The 23,770-nt window shown below is 51.0% G+C and overlaps 1 protein-coding gene across 11 annotated transcripts in view; it reads left to right on the top strand.

Moving 5' to 3' along the window:
- OGDH (oxoglutarate dehydrogenase) overlaps positions 1 to 23,770 on the top strand; it is a 133,371-nt gene that overhangs the window by 74,703 nt on the left and 34,898 nt on the right. For all 11 annotated transcript variants that reach the window (XM_048829156.2, XM_048829147.2, XM_048829150.2 and 8 more), the window contains 3 exons: positions 865 to 1,019; positions 17,314 to 17,460; positions 18,382 to 18,472. In XM_048829156.2, coding sequence (XP_048685113.2) covers positions 865 to 1,019; positions 17,314 to 17,460; positions 18,382 to 18,472 — 393 coding nt within the window. The remainder of the gene's footprint in view (positions 1 to 864; positions 1,020 to 17,313; positions 17,461 to 18,381; positions 18,473 to 23,770) is intronic.

A 23,770-nucleotide genomic window follows, 5' to 3' on the forward strand; every position in this document is an offset into this window, starting at 1 on the left:
CAGGACAGGCTTGTTGGAAAGCCTGGGAGGTGACCGGGCGCAAGCTGCGCTTCTCGCACTGTGGTGTGGCTACGGGAGAGGGGGGACAACAGGGGAGGGGCCGGGGGTGAGCCTCCCCAGCCGGGAGCTCAAGGGCCGGGCAGGACAGTCCCATGGGCCGTAGTTTGCCCACCTCTGATCTTGTCTGAAACCATCAGCACAGCTTAAAAAAAAATAGGCCAAGCCATAGTCTCTTCATACCATCAACATCAAATCCTGAGTGATAGGTTCTATGTGCTAACATTAAGGACCAGATTTCCAAGAAAGCTGAATGCATTGGGTCCTGAGCAATCGTGACAATCTGGCTCCATATATCTTGTGCCTCAGCATGCTCTTCTCTGGTTGTCAGGCAAGTTCTTGTTCCAGGTAACTCCCTAATATGCACTGTGCTATTGACAATGCATCGCCCACACAACCCCATTGGGGCTATGCCTGTACCTTCTGCAGAATTCCTCTATTCTGTAAGTATGGACTAACCAGCTCCCTGGAGCCACTCTATGGCTGATACAACCTCAGCATCTTAGTGCAATGCTGGGAAATAGCTTGGGAGAGGAGTCAGCAGTCTGTATCAGGGCTGGATTTCACAAAACACTGGCAGGTCTCTTCGCTTTCTGATGTGCCAGCATGCCCTGGTGTTAGGGGGATTCAGAAGGCCATTCTAGTACTGCTTGGGCCTTCTGTGCCGTTTGCAGGGCTCCTTGAATTCTGAACGAGAAGCCCATGCCACATGCGGTGACAGGCATTTATTACATTTTATACCCTGCAGGGCAAAAGTGCCTTAAATCTCCTGCTTTACCTTATGTTCCTCTTTCCTGTGTTAAATAGATGGCTTACTGCCAGCACGTTGGCGTGGAGTTCATGTTTATCAATGACCTGGAGCAATGTCAGTGGATACGGCGGAAATTTGAGACTCCAGGTATCATGCAGTTCACCACTGATGAGAAACGCACCCTACTGGCAAGGCTGGTGCGCTCAACAAGGTATTCTGCCTATCTTTGGTGTCCTCCTGGTGCCGTCTGGATGGGGTGATTCAGTGATGTCTCACGGAGCTCTTAGTGCCACTGATTTGCCTGTGGTACTTGTCCGGTCCCGTCACCTATGTAACTGAAACTCTCACCCTTTTTAATGTATTTATCTCACAATACCCTGTTATACAGATGGGGCAGTTAAGGCACAGACAGGCTACAGGACTTGCCCAAGTCTGTAGCAGAGTAGGGACTTGAATTCAGGGTTCCTGAGTCCCAGCCTAGAGCCCTAACCACGGGCCATCCTGCCTCTGGAGGTCCTTTGTGAGGCCTGTCAGTCAAGTGACTCCACTTGTGATCACCCAAAAATTGTGGCTTTAAACTATTTATAGGATCGATCTCTCTCTCACGCTCACACAGAAATCACATAGATTTGCCTCTGGACAGTTATTTAAATATCATATTAGCAGGTGTAACCCAAATGTTAACACGTCTTTTCTGTGTGTTACACATATAAGCATGGTGAATGCCTTGGAGTGGGAGAGGGTAGCTGGGACTTTATCTTAATGTCCGCAGAAATGCAGTTCTTCTTCGAGTGCTTGCTCATATCAATTACTGTTACGTGTGTGCACATGCCGAGTGCACGGCTGCCGGAAACTTTTCCCTTGCAACTACCCATCGGGCCAGCTGTGGACCCCCTGAAGTGGCGCAAGTATGGCACTCTATATACGACCCTGCTGGCCCGACCCCCCTTCAGTTCCTTCTTACCGCAAGTGACGGTTGTTGGAACAGTGGTCTCTTGCTTGCAAGTGTCCCACTAATCCCTAGCTCTTCTGCTAATCTCTGTATATAGTTACCCCTTGTTAGTTAATAGTTCTTAGTTAGTTAATTGTAGTCACGCTACTTAGCGGGTTGTGGCGGCTCCCCCTCCAACACGTGCCCCGGAGGGCCTCCGGGCATGCTGTCTCAGGGCTTCAAATCCTGTAGTTCCTGCACTAAGCCTATACCCACGGGTGACCCCCACGACTCCTGCCTCCGATGTCTGGGGAGAAGCCCATCAGTTGGACAAGTGCAAGATCTGCAAGACTTTCAGGCCTCGCACCAGGAAGGAGAGGAACATACGCCTAAAGCAACTCCTCATGGAGTTAGCCCTCCGTCCGCAGCAGGACCCGGCCCCGAGCGCCTTGGTGCGGAGTGCTTCTCATTCTGCGGTGCCGAGAAAGGACTCGGCACGCCAACCCAGGAACCGCCGGTCCCCCAGGCCCCAGAAGCCCTCTCCCCAGCACCGCTCTCATTCCCCAGCTGCCTGCAAGAAACAGGCCGAAGGGAAATCTCCCCAGCGGGTTGCTACGGCTACTGCACCCCCAGAAGGGGATGGTGCCAGGGACGGGCCTATGGCCGCCAGACCCTCGGGCCATGCGCAGCCATCACAGACCCCTGTCTCTCCAGGAAGTCCTACTCTCCTGTACTCACCGCGGTTGCATGTGGGGGAAGTTATGATGCCTTCCACCCCGAACACCTTCAGAGCCGCTAGGGGGCTCATCGAGATGATGGCACCTAAGTCTCCCACTATAAGGATTAAGCCTCCACTCCCTTGGAGCATGGCACCATCTAGAGGCAAGCCTGCCATGTTGTCTGTCTGCCCCCTGACCTGGATCTCCCCGCCACTCTGAGTCCCGGCACTCCTCTGACTAGTGGCACTGGTCTGGCAGCCTTGATCCTCGGAGCCACTCCCATTCGAGGTGGTCATCGGCAGATAAGTCGTTGTCCTGCTTGAGGTCCAGATCCCATTCTGTGAGCTTGCAGCACTGTGCTCCGCACTGGCCTCAGCCTGCATGCTGTTCACCTTCCAGGTGTCGCTCCCCGACGCGGCACGACTCCCACTCGAGAGCCATGTCACGGCACCTCTCCCCACTTCGGCACCATCCTTGATCACTGCACCGTTCTTCATCATGGCATCGTTCCCCACCTCAGCGCAGCTATATGTGATGGCATGCTCTACTTCGCTGCACCATTCCACACCCTGCCATCATTCCCCACAGCGGCACCATCCTGCATCGTGGCACCGATTGACATCGCAGCCCCGCTACACTTCACAGCACGCATCCTGCCCATCGTAGGAGGATGTTTCTCCGGTGCAGTCCCGCACCGCTGCCCCTTGGCTATCCCGCTCAAGGTCGCCCTTCCTCCACTGAGGCAAGGCATCGGGGGCATCTGAGGCGCCCAGATCAGGGCTGGGCAGCCTAAGGCAGGATGCTTCAGCGCCCCAATGGCAGCCTCAGTGGCCGTTCTGGACCCCATCAGATCCAGGGCACCCCTCTTGGTATTCCACCGCCTCCCCGTTCGGGATCTCGCCTCCCTGAGGCAACTCTCAGCCGCCCACCCCAGGAACCTCCACAAAACCCAGACCCAGCACCACCTTTGCCTGTAGAGGCTACATCCAGTGCCTGTGAGGACCTGGTCCCTAAAGATCAAGAGGCTACCACGGAACCGGTCCTACTGCTGGCTTCCTCCTCATCGTCCCCTGATAAGGTGGTGGCAGGCACCTCCACCTTTGGGCCGCCACCCACGGATCACAGGGCCCTGCAGAAACTCCTCTGACGGATAGCCCTGAATATGAATCTTCAGGTGGAGGAAGTGGTCGAACAGGAGGACCCAATGGTGGACATCCTGGCACCAGAGGGCCTCTCTAGGGTAGCCTTACCCATTATAAAAACTATTCAATCCAATGCCAAAACCATTTGGCAAACATCTGCCTCCATCCCCACTACGGCCAAGGGGGCTGAACATAAATACTTTGTTCCCACTAAGAAATATGAGTATCTCTTCACCCATCCTCCCCCATGCTCTCTCGTGGTGGAGGCGGTGAATGAAAAAGAGAGGCAAGGTCAGCAGGCCCCCGCAAGGGAAGCTAAATAGCTTGATTTGTTTGGAAGGAAAATTTATTCCACGGGGGGTCTCTCTCTCAGGATTACAAACCAACTCGCATCCCTGAGTAGATACAACTATAACTCATGGTCCTCAATCCTGAAATTTAAGGAGCTCCTCCCCTCTGAGTCACGAGCAGAGTTGGGGGCCGTTGCTGAAGAGGGTAAAGCTGTCGCCCGGACTTCCCTCCAAGGCTCCCTCGATGCCGCGGACTCTGCGGCAAGTACTCTGGTGTCCGGGCTTGCAATGAGGAGCAATGCTTGGCTCCAGTCCTCTGGTCTTCCCCTGGAGGTCCAGCAGACCCTATAGGACCTTCCCTTTGATGGCCAGGGCCTATTTGCTGAGCAAACAAATTCCAGACTGCATAGCCTAAAGGACTCCCAGAGCACAATAAAGTCAGAGAATCATAGAATATCAGGGTTGGAAGGGACCTCAGGACGTCATCTAGTCCAACCCCCTGCTCAAAGCAGGACCAATCCCCAATTTTTGCCCCAGATCCTTAAATGGCCTCCTCAAGGATTAAGCTCACAACCCTCAGTTTAGCAGGCCAATGCTCAAACCACTGAGCTATCCCTCCTCCCTCGGCATGCACACTCCGGTGACCCAAAGGAAGCCCTTTAAACTGCAGGCCACCCAGCAGTGGTCTTTTTCCCCTAGGCCCAGACAGGACTTCTCTCGTAAGAGAAGTAGATACAATTGACGCATACCGTCGTGTCCTCCATCTGGGCAGGGCCAAGGGCAATCCAAACCCCCTTTGGACCCTGAGTGCCCCTTTTGAACATGTGCACGAGGACAGAATACCAGTCCACAACCCGGTTGCCTCCCCTCCTTTCCTGAACCATCTATCCCGCTTCTACCTTGCATGGTCCCTTATTACGTCAGACCGGTTGGGTGCTCCGCACTGTAGAAGTGGGATATTCTATCCAATTCTGCTCTTTCCCACCCTTCCATCCCCCTTGCCCGTCCCTCTTCAGGGACCCCTCTCACAAGCAACTTCTTGTCCAGGAGGTCCAGGCTCTCCCCGCCCTAGGAGCGGTGGAGAAGGTCCCTCAGAAACTCAAAGGCAAGGGTTTCTACTCCCAATAATTCCTCGTCCCAAAAGTGAAGGGAAGTCTCCAGCCCATTCTGGACTGCGGGAACTCAACAAGTTCATAGTCAGCTTGAAGTTCCGCATGTTCTCCCTAAGCACAATCATCCCTTCCCTAGACCCGGGAGACTGGTACTTCGCCCTCTACATGAAGTATGTTTATTTCCATCTATCTATCACCCCGGCTCACAGATGGTTCCTCCACTTCATGGTGAACAAGGTGCATTACCAGTTCACAGCCCTCCCGTTCGGGCTTTGCACAGCGCCTCACGTCTTCACCAAGTGCATGGCAGTTGTAAAGAACTCAATAATAGTGGGGAATTTCAATTATCCCCGTATTGACTGGGTACATGTCATCTTAGGATGAAATGCAGAGACAAATTTCTCAATACTTTAAATGACTGCTTCTTGGAGCAGCTGGTACAGGAACTCACAAGGGGAGAGGGCAATCCTCAATTTAGTCCTGAGTGGAGCGCAGGATCTGGTCCAAGAGGTAACTAGAACAGGACCACTTGGAAATAGTGACCATAATGTAATGTTCCTGTGGTGGGAAGAACACCTCAACAGCCCAACACTGTGGCATTTGGTTTCAGAAAGGGGAACTATGCAAAAATGAGGAGGTTAGTTAAACAGAAATTAAAAGGTAGAGTGACTAGAATGAAATCCCTGCAAGCTGCATGGACACTTTTCAAAGACACCATAATAGAGGCCCAAGTTAAATGTATACCCCCAAATTAAAAAACACAGTAAAAGAACTAAAAAAGAGCCACCGTGGCTTAACAACCATGTAAAAGAAGCAGTGAGAGATAAAAAGGCATCTTTTTAAAAAGTGGAAGTCAGCTCCTAGTGAGGTAAATGGAAAGGAGCATAAACGCTGCCAAATTAAGTGTAAAAATGTAATAAGAAAAGCCAAAAAGGAGTTTGAAGAACAGCTAGCCAAAAACTCAAAAGGTAATAAAATGTTTAAGTACATCAGAAGCAGGAAGCCTGCTAAACAACCAGTGGGGCCCCTGGACGATCAAGATACAAAAGGAGCACTTAAAGACTATTAAGTCATCGCAGAGAAACTAAATGAATTCTTTGCTTCAGTCTTCACGTCTGAGGATGTTAGGGAGATTCCCAAACCTGAGCCGTCCTTTGTAGGTGACAAATCTGAGGAATTGTCACAGATTGAAGTGTCACTAGAGGAGGTTTTGGAATTAATTGATAAACTTAACAGTAACAAGTCACCGGGACCAGATGGCATTCACCCAAGAGTTCTGAAAGAACTCAAATATGAAATTGCGGAACAATTAACTGTGGTTTGTAACCTGTCCTTTTAAATCAGCTTCTGTACCCAGTGACTGGAAGATAGCTAATGTAACACCAATATTTAAGAAGGGCTCTAGAGGTGATCCCGGCAATTACAGATCGGTAAGTCTAATGTCAGTACCAGGCACATTAGTTGAAACAATAGTTAAGAATAAAATAGTCAGACACAGAAGAACATAAATTGTTGCGCAAAAGTCAACATGGTTTCTAGAAAGGGAAATTGTCTTACTAATCTATTAGAGTTCTTTGAGGGGGGTCAACAACCGTGTGGACAAGGGGGATCCAGTGGATGTAGTGTACTTAGATTTCCAGAAAGCCTTTGACAAGGTCCCTCACCAAAGGCCCTTACATAAATTTAAGTTCTTCTTCGAGTGCTTGCTCATATCTATTCCAATTAGGTGTGTGTGTGCACTGCATGCATGGCCGTTGGAGAATTTTTACCCTAGTAACACCCGGTGGGTCGGCTGTGGAGCCGCCTGGAGTGGCGCCTTCATGGCGCTCAATAGATACCCCAGCCGACCCAGCGCCCCCTTAGTTCCTTCTTACCACCCATGATGGTCATTGGAACTGTGGAGTCCTGCTTCGTTGCTCTCCACTCTCCCTAGTGTATAGTTAATAGTTATAGTTGGTTTACTTATTGTTAGTGCGGTTAGGGGGCGGTGGTTTCCCCTCCTCCCCGGTTCTTCTCTCGGGCTCATGCCCAAGGCTCCGGGATTCAGGCCCTGGGGTTCCTGCTCTAAGCCCATGCCAACGGGCAACCACCATGACTCTTGCCTGAAGTGTCTGGGGGAGTCTCATCAAGCAGAGAAGTACAGGATCTGCAAAGGGTTTCGTCCCCGGATTAAGAAGGAGTGGGACTTTCATTTAAAACAGCTCCTAGTGGAGGCCGCTCTTAGCCCTCAACCCCCTGCGGCGCACCAAGATCTGGCACCAAGCGCCTCGGTGCACAGCACCCCGGCGGCAGCAGTAGGAGTGGCCACCACAGTTGGAATAAATTATGTCAAGGAATTATGACGTGATTGGAATAACAGAGACTTGGTGGGATAACTCACATGACTGGAGTACTGTCATGGATGGTTATAAACTGTTCAGGAAGGACAGGCAGGGCAGAAAAGGTGGGGGAGTAGCACTGTATGTAAGGGAGCAGTATGACTGCTCAGAGCTCTGCTACGATACTGCAGAAAAACCTGAGTGTCTCTGGATTAAGTTTAGAAGTGTGAGCAACAGGAGTGATGTAGTGGTGGGAGTCTGCTATAGACCACCGGACCAGGGGGATGAGGTGGATGAGGCTTTCTTCTGGCAGCTCGTGGAAGCTAGTAGATCGCATGCCCTGGTTCTCATGGGTGACTTTAATTTTCCTGATATCTGCTGGGAGAGCAATACAGCGGTGCATAGACAATCCAGGAAGTTTTTGGAAAGCATAGGGGACGATTTCCTGGTGCAAGTGCTAGAGGAGCCAACTAGGGGGGGAGCTTTTCTTGACCTGCTGCTCACAAACCGGGAAGAATTAGTGGGGGAAGCAAAAGTGGATGGGAATCTGGGAGGCAGTGACCATGAGTTGGTTGAGTTCAGGATCCTGACACAGGGAAGAAAGGAAAGCAGCAGGATACGGACCCTGGACTTCAGGAAAGCAGACTTCGACTCCCTCAGGGAACGGATAGGTAGGATCCCCTGGGGGACTAACATGAAGGGGAAAGGAGTCCAGGAGAGCTGGCTGTATTTCAAGGAATCCCTGTTGAGGTTACAGGGACAAACCATCCCGATGTGTCGAAAGAATAGTAAATATGGCAGGCGACCAGCTTGGCTTAACGGTGAAATCCTAGCGGATCTTAAGCATAAAAAAGAAGCTTACAAGAAGTGGAAGGTTGGACATATGACCAGGGAGGAGTATAAAAATATTGCTCGGGCATGTAGGAATGAAATTAGGAGGGCCAAATCGCACCTGGAGCTGCAGCTAGCGAGAGATGTTAAGAGTAACAAGAAGGGTTTCTTCAGGTATGTTGCCAACAAGAAGAAAGCCAAGGAAAGTGTGGGCCCCTTACTGAATGAGGGAGGCAACCTAGTGACAGAGAATGTGGAAAAAGCTAATGTACTCAATGCTTTTTTTGCCTCTGTCTTCACGAACAAGGTCAGCTCCCAGACTGCTGCGCTGGGCATCACAACATGGGGAATAGATGGCCAGCCCTCTGTGGAGAAAGAGGTGGTTAGGGACTATTTAGAAAAGCTGGACGTGCACAGTTGCATCCAAGAGTGCTAAAGGAACTGGCGGCTGTGATTGCAGAGCCATTGGCCATTATCTTTGAAAACTCGTGGCGAACGGGGGAAGTCCCGGATGACTGGAAAAAGGCTAATGTAGTGCCAATCTTTAAAAAAGGGAAGAAGGAGGATCCTGGGAACTACAGGCCCGATATTTCCTAATCCCCGAGGCAAAGGGTGGGCTTTGGCCCATTCTGGACCTGAGCGGACTCAACAAGTTCATGGTAAAGTTGAAGTCCCACATGGTCTCCTTAGGCGCTATTATACCTTCCCTGGATCCTGGAGACTGTTACGCCGCCCTCAACATGAAGGACGTGCATTTCCACATAGCAATTCATCCGGCGCACAGACATTTCCCCCGCTTTGTGGTCAACCACGAACACTATCAGTTCACGGCCCTTCCCTTCGGTGTCTCCGTGGCCCCCCAAATGTTCACCAAATGTATGGCAGTCATGGCGGCCTTCCTTTGTTGACAGCGGGTACAGGTAGACGCTCACCTCAACGACTAGCTTATCTGGGGGCGCACCAGAGAACAGGTGCGGTCCCACTTCCGCTTGGTCATGAATACGTTTAGTCAGTTAGGGCTCCTTCTCAACGTGGCAAAGTCAACATTAGAAGCGACCTAGAGAATAGAATTCATCAGGGCAGTTCTGGACTCCATGCAGGCATGAGCCCTCCTGCTGGATGCTCGTTTCCAGGCTATAGTGGTCCTCATCTGGAGCCTTCAGAGCTTCCCAACCTTGTCGGCAAGAAGTTGCTTGAGTCTTTTCGGCCACATGGCTTCCTGCACATACATGACCACGCACGCCAGACTTCGACTACGTCCATTACAAGCCTGGCTGGCATCAGTCTATCGCCCAGATCGAGACAGCCTGGACTTGGTGGTCACCGTCCTGGAGCCTTCCTCAAGGTTCTTCTTTTCCATGGGTCCAGATGATGAAGATGTCATCAATATAGCGCAAGTAGAGTAGGGGCATTAGGGGACAAAAGCTGAGGAAGCGTTGTTCTAAGTCAGCAGAAGCCCTTGAGGAATTCCACCATGATTTCAACAATTTCCATCCCACCATCAACCTCAGCCTGGTCCAGTCCACACAAGAGATCCACTTCCTGGACACTACAGTGCTAATAAACGATGGTCACGTAAACACCACCCTATACCAGAAACCTACTGACCGCTGTTCCTACCTACATGCCTCCAGCTTTCGAGCCACTGGCCACCTGCTCTCTTTTATACCTCTCCTGGAAAACGGCTTTCCCTGTCACTGTCACGTTGGTGAGGCGTGTCTCCGAGCTCAGAGCCCTTACCTCAGAACCACCCTACACGATCTTCCATAAAGATAAACTGCAGCTTTGGCCTCACCCGGCCTTTCTTCCCACGGTGGTATCGGCCTTTCATATCAGCCAGGACATTTTTCTTCCATTTTTTTTATCCAAAACCGCACGCCAGTCACCAGGAACAGCAGCTGCACTCCCTCGATGTCTGTAGGGCCCTTGCCTTGTACACTGAGTGTACAAAGCCGTTCAGGAAGACAACCTAGCTCTTCGTTGTGGTGGCAGACCGGATGAAAAGCCTCCCAGTCTCCTCTCAGCAGATCTCTTCATGGATCACGTTCTGCATCCGTGCCTGCTATGATGTGGCCGGTGTTCTGACCCCGCCTATCACTGCTCACTCCACAAGGGCCCAGGCCTCGGTGGTGGCTTTTCTGGCCCAGGTGCCAATCCAGGAGATCTGCAGAGCTGCAACTTGGTCCTTGGTACACACTTTTGCTTCGCACTATGCCATCGTCTGGCACGCCAGAGGCGATGTGGCGTTTGGTACAGCAGTCCTACAATCCACGTTGCTTCACTCCAACCCCACTGCCTAGGTAGGGCTTGGGAGTCACCTAATTAGAATCGATATGAGCAAACACTCGAAGAAGAAAAAAGGGTTATTCACCATTGTAACTGTTGTTCTTGGAGATGTGTTGCTCACGTCCATTCCAAACCCGCCCCCTTCCACCTCTGTTGCAGTAGCCGGCAAGAAGGAACTGAGGGGGCAGGGCGCTGGGTCGGCTAGGGTATGTACCGAGAGCCATGAAGGCGCCACTCCAGGGGGCTCCAGAGCCAACCCACTGGGTGTTGCTAGGGTAAAAATTCTCTGACAGCCGTGCACGCAGCGTGCACACACCTAATTGGAATGGATATGAGCAACACATCTCAAAGAACAACAGTTACAAAGGTGAGTAACCATTTTTTGTCATGGGATAAAATCCTTTTATGGACTGAGAATTGGTTAAAAGACAGGGAACAAAGGATAGGAATAAATGATAAATTTTCAGAATGGAGAGGGGTAACTACTGGTGTTCCCCAAGGGTCAGTCCTATTCAACTTATTCATAAATGATCTGGAGAAAGGGGTAAACAGTGAAGTGGCAAAGTTTGCAGACGATACTAAACTGCTCAAGATAGTTAAGGCCAAAGCAGATTGTGAAGAACTTCAAAAAGATCTCACAAAACTAAGTGATTGGGCTACAAAATGGCAAATGAAATTTCATGTGGATAAATGTAAAATAATGCACGTTGGAAAAAATAACTCCAATTTATACATATAATATGATGGGGGCTAATATAGCTACAACTAATCAAGAAAGAGATCTTTGAGTCATCGTGAATAGTTCTCTGAAGATGTCCATGCAGTGTGCAGCGGCAGTCAGAAAAGCAAACGGGATGTTAGGAATCATTAAAAAAGGGATAGAGAATAAAACAGAGAATATCTTATTGCCCTTATATAAATCCATGATACGCCCACATCTTGAATACTGCCTACAGATGTGGTCTCCTCATTTCAAAAAAGATATACTGGCATTAGAAAAGGTTCAGAGAAGGGCAACTAAAATGATTAGGGGTTTGGAACAGGTCCCATATGAGGAGAGATTGAAGAGGCTAGGACTTTTCAGCTTGGAAAAGAGGAGACATGATAGAGGTCTATAAAATCATGAGTGGTGTAGAGAAAGTGAATAAGGAAAAATTATTTACTTGTTCCCATAATATAAGAACTAGGGGCCACCAAATGAAATTAATGGACAGCAGGTTTAAAACAAATAAAAGGAAGTTCTTCACTCAGCGCACAGTCAATCTGTGGAATTCCTTGCCTGAGGAGGTTGAGAAGGCTAGGACTATAACAGGGTTTAAAAGAGAAACTGGATAAATTCATGGAGGTTAAATCCATTAATGGCTACTAGTCAGGATGGGTAAGGAATGGTGTCCCTAGCCTCGGTTTGTCAGAGGGTGGAGTTGGATAGCAGGAGATAGATCACTTGATCATTACCTGTTAAGTTCACTCCCTCTGGGGCACTTGGCATTGGCCACTGTCAGCAGACAGGATACTGGGCTGGATGGACCTTTGGTCTGATCCAGTATGGCCATTCTTATGTTCCTATGTTAAGCGTTTCTCCGCTGCCACCACGTGCATGTCTACCCTTACCTGGACGAGTGGCTCCTCCGGGGCCGCTCCCGTCAGCAGGTGGAATCACAGGTGCAGTTAGTCGGAGACACATTCGACCAATTAGGTATCATACTCAATGTCAGCAAATCAGTGCTTACCTCAACTCAAAGGATAGAGTTCATTGGAGCCGTTCTGGATGCGACTCAAGAACGTACCTGCCAGGGATGTGTCACCTGGCCCTCTCGCAGATAATCGGCAACCTTTGCAGCTTTCCTACCACAATGGCGAGGCAGTGTCTCAGGCTGTTAGGCCATATGGCATCCTGCACATATGTGGTTCAACACGCCCGGCTGCAACTCAGACCCTTGCAAGCGTGACTCGCGTCTGTGTATTGCCTGAGCCACGACAGTCTGGACACAGTGCTGACCATCCCTTGGCACACCCTCGATTCCCTACGGTGGTGGCTGAATCCCCGCGCGATAGTCGCCAGGGTTCCTTTTCACCCACCCCAACCCACCTTGACCTTAGTCACGGACACGTCTGCATTAAGCTGTGGAGCGCATCTGGGAAGCCTGACAACTTGGGGCCTATGGCAAGTAGAGGAAGTGGATCTGAATATCAACGTCAAAGAACTCGGGGCGATCCGCCTCACCTGACCAGCTTTTCTGATTCGCTTGCAGGGCCACTGCGTTGCGGTATTGACGGGAAACCCCGCAGCTATGTTTTATATTAAGAAGCAAGGCAAAGCTTGCTTGTCTCTTCTGTGTCAGGAAACCCTCCTACTGTATGAATTTTGCCTAGCCCACTCCATCCTTCTGCAGGCTTCATACCTGCAGGGTGTTCAGAACATGCTAGCAGACGGCCTGAGCAGACATTTCCTCACACGAGTGGTCGATTCGCCCAGACATCATCCACTCCGTATTCCACAGTTGGGGGTTTCCCCAAATCAACCTGTTCACCACACGAGCCAACAGGAATTCCCCAACCTTTTGCTCCTTCAGGAGCCGTAGCCCAGGCTCAGTCATAGATGCGTTCATGATTCCATGGTCCAGGCAGCTGCTATATGCCTTCCTGCCATTCCCGTTCATCCACAAAGTGTTTCTCAAAATCCGCAGGGACAAGGCGGACGTCCATTTTGGTGGCCCCAGCCTAGCCTTGCCAGTGCTGGTAACCCACCCTCATGGACTTGTCGGTCCAGTCACCGATACGGATACCTCTCATTCCTGACCTTATTATACAGGACCGCAGTCGCCTCCTTCACCCAGACCTTCAGTCTCTCCACCTCACAGCGTGGAGAATCCGTGGCTGAATCAGGCAGAGGTCGCCTGTTCGGATCCGATGAGGCAGGTAGTTCTGGAAAGCCGCAAGCTGTCTACTAGTGCCACATACAGGGCGAAATGGAAGAGGTTGTCCAGCTGGTGTGCCCAAAGGCAGGTGTTCCCACTCCAGGCTCCCATTCTTTGTATCCTGGACTATCTTCTGTACCTAAAGGACCAGCGTCTGGCGTTTGGTTCCCTCAAGGTCCACCTCGCAACCATTTCAGCCTTTCACCCAGGCGATTCTGGGCGTTCGATGTTCGCTCACCCCATCATGAGACGTTTTCTGAAAGGCCTGGAGAAGATACATCCCCCCCCCCCCCCGATGAAGCCCCCCATCCTGGCCTGGGATCCTAACGTAGTCTTCTCCCGCTTCATGGTCCCTCCCTTTGAGCCTTTAGCTTCTTGCTCACTCCTCTACCTCTCTTGGAAAGTAGCTTTTCTTGGTGGCTATCACCTCGGTACGACGTGTGTCTGGGCTGCAGGTCCTCACCTCTGAGCCCCCGTACATGATCTTTCATAAAGATAAGGTACAACTTAGACCTCACCCAGCTTTCCTTCCCAAGGTGGTGTCCCACTTCCATATTAGCCAGGACATCTTCCAGCCAGTCTTTTATCCAGAGTCGCACAACAGTCCTCAAGAACTACATCTGCACTCACTGGATGTTAGGAGAATGCTCACTTTTTATATTGAGCGGGCAAAGCTGTTCCGAAACACAACCCAGTTGTTCATTGCTATAGCAGAGCGGATGAAGGGATTGCCAGTCTCTTCCCAGTGGATCTCCTCCTGGATCACAGCTTGTATCTGCGCCTGTTATGACTTGGCGAAGGTTCCTCCGCCTGCCATCACTCCACGAGGGCTCAGGCCTCGTCGGCAGCCTTTCTAGCCCAAATACCTCTCCAGGAAATCTGCAGGGCTGTGACATGGTCTTCTGTGCATACTTTCATGTTGCACTATGCCATCGTCCACCAATCTAGGAATGATGTGGCCTTCAGCAGAGCGGTACTTTGATCGGCAATACCTTGACTCTGACCCCACCTCCTCGGTAAGGCTTGGAAGTCATCTAACTGGAATTGATATGAGCAAGCACTCGAAGAAAAAACGGTTACTCACCTTTTGTAACTGTTGTTCTTCGAGACGTGTTGCTTATATCTATTCCATTCCCCCCACCTACCCTCTGTTGGAGTATCCTGCAAGAAGGAACTGAAGGGGGGGTCGGGCCGGCAGGGTTGTATATAGAGCTCCATACCCAGTGCCACTCCAGGGGGCTCCACAGCCGGCCCAACGGGTAGCTGCTAGGGAAAAGTTTCCGACAGCCGTGTACGCGGCGCGCACACACACCTAACTGGAATAGATATGAGCACCGCATCTCGAAGAACAACAGTTACAAAAGGTGAGTAACCGTTGTTGGTTTTTTTTTTTTTCTGTATTGAGTCTGATCTCTAGCAACCTCATTCGCTGAGACCTCTGTTATCTCACTGACATCCTGTTTGACCCCTCGGCCTTCCATCTCTTTTCCACTGCCTCCTTGTTGACCTTAACCGTGGATTAATTCCCACACTCCTCACAATGGCTCCTCTCTCGACCTTGTCTGAGCACTGCTCTCACCAATCTCCTATCACCAAGTTCCTTCTCTCAGGCCACCATATCGTCTCTTTCAACATCACCTCCTGCCCCACACCCCGAAGCTTTCTGTGGTCTCCAGACCATCAACGCCTTTGATGGCCTTGCTGTTCTCAGATGTTTCCTCTGTTGGTTTTTGTTGTGGAACCTCGCTCTGCTGTCCCCCGTCTCCCCTAGTGCCTGATTCCTCTGCTCCTAAATGTTTCCAGGGGGAGCTTTGATGAAGTGAGCTGTAGCTCACGAAAGCTCATGCTCAAATAAATTGGTTAGTCTCTAAGGTGCCACAAGTACTCCTTTTCTTTTTGCATTATGGGTGTGTTACTCTTCCTTCAATCCTACCCTCCTCTTTGCCATACAGTGCTATTCATCACTGCCCACTAGTTCCAGCTCACAGAAACTCAGCCTTTGCCTCCCTTCTGAAATGCCTCCCATCTTGCATCTTTTTCCCTCCCCGCTCAAGGTCTTCTCGGCTCCTTCAAGGAGATCAGCAAGATTGAGTCTTCCACCAGCCCCCACTTTCCGTCTTCTCTCCTGTCACGGACAGAGGTTTTTGATTGCTCCCTACCTTTGCCTCCTCCCTCTTCCCCCCCCCCCCCATCTCCATTCACTATCACTACCCCCTGCGCCTTTCTTCTAACTCCTGGAACCCCCCCACTTGGACTTTGCCTCCATTCCATTCACTGCATCCACTCTTCCCAAGTTCCCACTTTGCAGCCGCTTCTCAGGGCCCTCTTCTGCCACCCCTCTGCAGCTTTTGATGCTCTTGATTATAACCTTCCATTTTGAAATCTTGACCCCCTTTTGGTTTCCACCACTCCAGCCTACCTCTGCCTGTCAGCCAGCTGGCTGTTGGCTGCTGTGACTGTATGAGTGTAATATAATATCTCATTGAAAGGTGACGGGGCCAGAAAGAGTTAATTAACTCACAGACTGACCTGACCCTTGGCCGAACTTTAAAGATTGGTTAGGAAGATATGTAAATGAATAGAGCTTTGAAATGCAAGCCTGCATTGTTAGAGATAGAAGGGTAGATGTTTGCTCAGGTCTTGTGATATACGCAAACATGTCTTGTCTATTGCTATAGCTTTGATTCAAAGATCAAAAGAGGAATATTAACATTTAGGAAGACACTTGAGTGAAATAGAATTATTGTCTATGCCTGTTTGAAGGTTATGATAACCTGTATCTGAACTGTTTAATGGATAAATTATCCTGTGCTAATTGCCATGATGTTTGGAAGATGGAAATGTATAAAAACCTTAGGACACGATCCTTCTTCATCTCAGATCTGCTTTGGGTTTCAAGAGGGGGAAACCTTAAGCCACAAGGATTGAGATCCCCAGTCACTGACTGGAGTCGCCCTGAATGTGGCCATTGGACTATAACTTATGGACTATTTCTAAAAGGACTTTTGGCCACTACAAACTCATCTCCGCTCTGTATCTGAACCTCAAGAATTGAATTGTATGTATATTGATCTTTTAACCAACACTCTCTCTTTTCTTTTTAAATACATTTTAGTTTAGTTAACAAGAATTGACTATAAGCGTGTATTTTGGGTAAGATCTAAGTTATTATTTGACCTGAGTCTGGGGCTTGGTCCTTTGAGATCCGGAGAACCTTTTTCTTTTATATGATGAAATAAGATTTTCAGAATTTATCATCCTATGTTTGACATGTGTGTCTGGATGGAGACCTGAGGCTGGGTACTTTAAGGGAACTGCATTATTTGAACGTCTGAGTACCCAGGGAGGTGCTATAGAAGCTGTTTTGTGCTGGCTGGGTAAATCTAAGTATTGAAATATCCACCAGAGTTTGTGGTTTGTTTGCCCCATTCTGTTTGCAGTTCACCCTAATTGAGTGACCTCAGCTGGCTCCCACAGGCAGCACCGTCACAGCTGCTCATGGGAATTCTTGCATTTACTTAAGGCTATATTTCGATTGTATATTTTATCCTTCTCTCTTGCCCTTCATATGTTCCTTTCATTCTTAGATTAGGACCAATGTTGGGCAGGGACTGTACTGGGTGTGGCTAGCACTTTGTGCATAGTGGGTTCTATCCTAGTAGTAATAATTATAAAGGCATAATGCAGCCAATGGTGCATAGAAGAATCACTTGCACAAGTGACCTGTCAGTCTGAGTACTTGTGGCACCTTAGAGACTAAGTTAGACTTAGTTAGCCTCTAGGGTGCCACAAGTACTCCTTTTCTTTTTGCGAATACAGACTAACACGGCTGTTACTCTGAAACCTGTCAGCCTATATCATTCATCTGTGACTCCCCCACTAATGTCTCTGTGGGTTCTCTGGCCCATGCAATAGGCTGTAGCCTGACCGTTGACTTCTGTCTGACTCTGTCTTTCAGGTTTGAGGAGTTCCTCCATCGGAAATGGTCTTCGGAGAAGCGTTTTGGCTTGGAAGGTTGCGAGGTGCTTATCCCAGCCTTAAAGACTATCATTGACAAGTCAAGTGAGAATGGAGTCGATTATGTTATCATGGGGATGCCACACAGGTAACAGGATCCTTATCTCCTCACCCCATATTTTGGCGGCGGGAGCAGCTGGCAAGTCAGAAAGATGCGGGCGGGTGGCAGTTGGCGGGGCTGAGGTTTAAAGGGAAGCTGGCTTCCCCTAGAACTCTTGCTCCTGGCATAAGCTGACTGTTTTTCCAAAGATTAAGTTTAATTTGATTGAAAATGATATAAACAAACTGAGATTCAAATGCATCTTGGGCATTAGCATCACCCATTCATAGCTAACATCACCCATTATACAAGGCTGCAGGAAATGTATCTTAATTTACAGGGAACACACTGTGCTTTCTAAACAAAATGCCCAGCAAGCCCTTGTTTATTATCTGCATAACTGCATGCGGGGATCTGCAGAATAATAGCTTCCCCAGTGAGTCCTTAATCTAGGATATGTGTTGTATCTCCTGCAGAGGAGACTGGGATTCCCTGTGGATATTGAGGCCCCATTGCACAGGTGCACAATACTAGGCAATTTGGACCTGCGTTTGAAGAAGGTCTGGCCTTGCACCACGGATTTAACTGGTGTCTGGATCCAAAATAATTGGGAAGTGTAAAGAACAGTCTTCCTGAGGTGGCTTCCAGCATAAGGGAATCTCATGTGGCTGTTTCTTCCTGAGTCCAGCATGAGTAAATCACAGTATTGTGAAAAGAACCCCTCATGAGACAGGGTGCTGCCAGGTGACCCACCTTGCTTTCCTCTTCAGAAGGAGCGCAGGGTACCAGTACCAGTTTGTCAGGGCGTGGGGAAGAGTAAAACTGCTTGTTCTTGGTGTAACATAGGAAGAGGAATGGGTCCTTTGCCTTGGCTTGAAGCATGGGGTGAGAAGCACTCTCTCCAGACAGGCAGCATAGAGTGCAAGGTGAGCTGTCCACCTGTAGCTGACTGTGGCATTCGTTTCACAGAGGGCGTCTGAATGTTCTCGCCAACGTGATCAGGAAGGAGTTGGAGCAGATCTTCTGTCAGTTCGATTCCAAGCTGGAGGCTGCTGATGAGGTGAGTGAGGTTTGAGTAGAGTCTAAGCAAGCAGCCACGTGAGAGTATAGGTACAATATGCAGCAGGGCTCTTTCTCCAGACAGCAGACTACACTTGGCAATCCCTGTCACCGAGGGTCCCATCTAGCCTGGTATCCCATCTCTGACAGTGGCCAGCACCAGCTGTATCAGAGGGAGGTGCAAGAATCCCCTTAGTGGGCAATTCTGGAATAACCTGTCCATGTGGGAAACCTCTGCCTGTTCCTGACCCTCGTCAGTTATTGACTTGCTTGCCCTGAACCAGGAAGGTTCATAACCCTTCTGTTTTCCTTATCCTGTGAATTATCGCTGGGTGTTCTCATTATCCAGACGGATAACTAGTTATTTATTGGTCCTGCTCAGTTCGTGGCCTCAATACCTTGTGGCAGTGAATTCTGCAGGGTAGATGTTGTTTTAAATGTGTTGTCTCAGTTGATCCAGTTTCCAAGCCAAGATAGTACTTTACCCCATGACTGTTCTGTCTACTTTAATAGCTTCTTGTGAGACTTGGTAGCCTCTTCAAAGTAGTCTTGAGAGTCCAGCAAATTATGAATCTTGGTTTTCCTGTAGCCTCTGCCTTGCTGTCAGATATGCTAGCGGATTAGAGAGACGTGACTGTTCCTTGGCACAATATGGGCTGATATGTCCCTATCCTATCATGAACTTCTAGGTCAGGCTTCCCCCTTTGTTCCATAGTGTGGCCCACATGTTGGTAGAGAGATCGTCTTATGGAGCACTTCCCCTCTATAGCATGTTCTGATTTTTGGCCACATGCCATGCCACTAGCAGCTATAATAATTCCTTGTTCTTCAAGTGATTGCTGATGTGCATTCCACAATAGTTGTGTGTGCTTGACACATGCACCAATGCTGGAAGATTTTCCCTTAGCAATACCCGTAGGGGAGTGCCCCTAGCGACTCCTGGCGTGGTGCCACCATGGCGCAGTATAAGGGGCGCTGCACACTCCCCCACCATCAGTTTCTTCTTGCTGCCAGTGTAGGTGCTTCAGAACTGCTCTGCTTCAGCTCTGCTGTAGCTTTCTCTCTTGGACTCTGTTAGTTCATAGTTAGTAGTGCCTGTAGTTTAAAAACAAAAACAAAAAGTAGCTTTAGTTAAAATTCGTTAAGTGTGCCTGGGTCGGGGCATGCCGCATGCCCCGGGCTTTAAGTCGTGTGACACTTGCAAACGGCCTATGCCCATGAGTGATCCGCACGCGAACTATTTACAGTCTGGGGGAAACCCATCCGCAGCAAGATGTGCAGATCTTTCAAACCTCGGACCAAGAAGGAGCAGGACATTTGGCTCCAAACCATTTTGATGGAGTCTGCCCTGACCCCGACACCGCTGCACTGCTCCGAGTCAGCACCGAGCACCGCGGCATCAGTGCATGGCAACCCAACGGTGCCCTCCACCAGTCGGCACTGCTCCCTGTCCATGGGACACTCTAAAAAGGCGAAGAAGAGGTTTTATCTGCCAAGGCACCGGAGCAGGACTGGGGGAGAGACTAGACCCACATTGGGCAGCTCTCAGTCCCCACCAGCCTTGCGGTCTCCGACTCAAGTTGAGCGGAGTAGCCCAGCCTGCTCTAAGCCGACTTCCCCGGATGCCAGTGACCACGTTCAGGTGCCCTCCATGCCAGAGGACCTGCAGGCGGCTCGAGACTTTGTCTCCACCGGTACCAGTAGCACCACTGTCGTCGGCTCCCCAGTCCAGAGGCAAGCCACCTCTCGGACCCCCACAGTCACCGCCTGGACAGTACCGCTCACAGTCGAGGGAAGGTTCCCGACTCCGTTGCCTGCTCAGTGATTGCCCTGTGCGCAGTCTGCGCTGATCCCAGTCGACCTCCACCAGGTTGTCTGGCTGGGTACCAACCGGCAGGGGTTCCAGGCACCATTCCACCTTGAGGGGGAACGTAGACTTCACGAAGAGAGCGTACCCTGCCAAGACCGGGACAGATGGCACCAGAGGTCGTTACCTCCAAGAAGCTACCATAGCCCCTTGCGATACACATGTCGATGCTGTTCCCGCTCTTCATCTCGCTCGAGGTCCCTGCCGCGGCACTGCTCCCGCAGCCCCAGGGGCCAATCGCCTGCACCCTGCCGTTGCAGATCCACCCATCAGAGCCGTTCGCGGAGCAGCTGCTACAGATGGTACTCCCGCTTCTCCACGCCAGCATCACTGCCTCGCGTTTGGCATCACTCCCAACGCCGCCACTCATCCCAGTCCCAGGACAGTGGTCGATCGTGCGCCAGCCCGGCCTCCCTTCGGAGTCGTCAGGCTAGTCAGGCTGGACAGTCTGCTTCACTGGTGCCACAGCAGATGCACTGGCACCGGGCTCCCTGGCTGGCACCATGATACCAGTGGGCCCCGTGGGCCCCAACGCAGCCCCCAGTGGTGGCTCACTTGGTGGCCGGAGCCTTGGAAAGACCGTCGGCCTCCCTCTCTCAGTTGCTCATCCTCGGTCCTGTGCTCAGAAGGGGACCAAGTGGTGGGACCTGCGGTACCGGTGGGGACACAGAGTACGGCATCCACAGCCGCCTCCTCTCCAGATGAGGTGATCACAGCCCCTCCTGCTCCCATCCCACAGGAGGACACAAAAGCCCACCAAGAGCTGTTGAAAAGCGTCAAGCCTCAGCCTACAAACCGAGGAGGTGGAGGAATCCCTCGGACTCCCTGTTCAACATCCTCTTGGCTTCGGCTCCGGCCAGGGTGGCTCTCCCACTGCATGAAGGAGTGGCAAAGATCTTGAACACCTTGTGGCGAACCCCGGCTTCCTTGCCCCCCATCTCTAAGAGGGCAGAACAAAAGTATTTTGTGCCTGCCAAGGGGCATGAATACCTATACACCCACCTGCCCCCAACTTGAGTCAGTCAACCATAGGGAGCAGCAAGGTCAACCTGCTATTACTCCTAAAAATAAGGACTCAAGGAGACTAGATCTATTCGGTAGAAAGGTTTATTCGTCCTCGAGCTTCCAACTGAGGGTGGCGGACCACCAAGCCCTGCTGGGTAGATACGATTTCAATTTGTGGAGCTTTATGCCCAAATTTGCGGACTCCCTCCAGGAGCGTGGTAAGGAGTTCAAGGCCCTGGTCGAGGAGGGCACGGCTGCCTCCAGGGCAGTCCTTCAGGCAGCCTCGGACGCCGCAGATATGGCTGCACGGTCTATGGCCGCCGCAGTTTCCATGAGGAGAGCATCGTGGCTCCTGCTGTCTGGGTTGTCCAGCGAGGCACAGAATTCCTTATAGGACCTTCCATTCGATGGCAAGGCCCTGTTTGCGGAACAAACAGACTTGAAGTTACACGGTCTGAAGGACTCCAGAACAACATTAAAGACCCTCAGCCTCTATGTCCCGGCCCCGTCCAGGACCAAGTTCAAACCGAAGCAGGCTCCCAGTCAGGCCACCCACTCCAGATATGAGCCCCCTTATAAAAAATCAAGGGACTATAAAGAGCACCCACAAAGGCAATCCCGGCCTGGGCCCTCTAAGGGCAAACAAGTGGGGAAGCGCCAGTTTTGACAGGACGCCCGGGGGCGACTTACCAGTTCATACCAGGGATCCACCCGGAATAAAACTTCCCTTCTCCAACCAGTTGTGTGCTTTTTCTCTCAGAGTGGTCTCAGCTGACCTCAGACCGATGGGTCCTCAACACCGTCTCCCGGGGCTATACCCTCCAGTTTATTTCTACCCCATGCACCTTCCCTCCCCATCCCTCTTCAGGGACCCCTCTCAAGAGTCTACTTGAACAGGAGGTGAGGCGGCTCCTTGGCTTAGGAGCGGTGGAGGTGGTGCCAGCGGAGTTCAGACGCAAGGGGTTCTACTCCTGTTATTTCCTTATCCCGAAGGCCAAAGGGGGCCTCAGGCCCATCCTGAACCTGTGAGGCCTGAACTAGTACATGGTAAAGCTCAAGTTTCAGATGGTCTCTCTGGCCTCCATCATCACCGCCCTCGATCTACAGGACGCATACTTCCACATTCATATATTCGAGGGACACAGGTATTTCCTCCGCTTCCAAGTTGGGCAGGAACACTATCAGTTCACTGTCCTCCCGTTTGGCTACAGCTCACTTCATCGGATGCTCATGCTCAAATAAATTGGTTAGTCTCTAAGGTGCCACAAGTACTCCTTTTTTATGTTTACCTGGAAGCCCACCACTTACCGGGCATCCGGAACTCTCGGGCGGATCGGCTGAGCCAGGACTTCTCCTCTCAGCACAAATGGTCACTTCACCCAGAGGTGGTGCACAGGATTTTCCAAACATGGGGCACTCCCCAAGTGAACCTGTTCGCAACCTGGCAGAACCACCAGTGTCCCCGCTTCTGCTCCAGGGGAGGGTTGGGCATGGGCGCAATCTCCGACGCCTTCCTTCTGTCCTAGTCAGGCCAGCTGTTCTATGCCTTTCCCCCATTTCCAGTGATCGGCAAGGTCTTGGAAAAGATAAAAACAGACAGGGCCCAGGTCCTCCTGTTCACCCCGGCATGGCACAGGCAACATTGGTACGGGACTCTCACAAACCTGGCAGTCGCCCCGCCGTAGCCGTTGGCACCTGCTCTCGGACCTGCTCTCCTGGGACCTGCTCTTCCAGGACCAAGGTCATCTCCTCCACCCCAAACTAGCAGCACTCCACCTCACGGCATGGCTGCTCAGTGGTTAGGCTGGGGGGGGAGGACTTGCTCGGAAGGGGTTCAGCGCATCCTCCTGGAGAGCAGGCGGCCCTCCATTCATCAGGCCTACCTGGCAAAATGGTCTCGGTTTTCCCGGTGGGCTGCTGATCGGGGCTTCTCGCCTGTGGCTGCTCTGATCCAGCTTATACTAGACTACCTCCTTCATCTTAGAGCCCTGGGCCTAGCGCTCTTGTTCTTCAAGGTGCACTTGGCGGCCATATCGGCCTTCCACCCGCCAGTACAGGGTCACACGATATTCTCTCATGCCATTACTGGCCAATTCCTTAAGGCAGGGATGGCCAACCTGTGGCTCCAGAACCACATGCGGCTCTTCAGAAGTTGATATGCGGCTTCTTGCATAGGCACCGACTCTGGGGCTGGAGCTACAGGCACCAACTTCCCAATGTGCTCTACCCCCACTCCACCGCTTCCCGCGCCCTCCCTTGAGCCTGCCATGCCCTCGCTCCTCCCCCCTCCCTCGTGGAGCCTCCTGCACGCCACGAAACAGCTGATCAGGAGGTGTGGTGAAGGAGGGGGAGCTGATGGGGGGCTGCTGACATGTTACTGTGGCTCTTTGGCAACATACATTGGTAAATTCTGGTTCCTTCTCAGGC

This window comes from Caretta caretta, chromosome 26 (genome assembly GCF_965140235.1).
Source record: "Caretta caretta isolate rCarCar2 chromosome 26, rCarCar1.hap1, whole genome shotgun sequence".
NCBI lineage: Eukaryota > Metazoa > Chordata > Testudines > Cheloniidae > Caretta > Caretta caretta.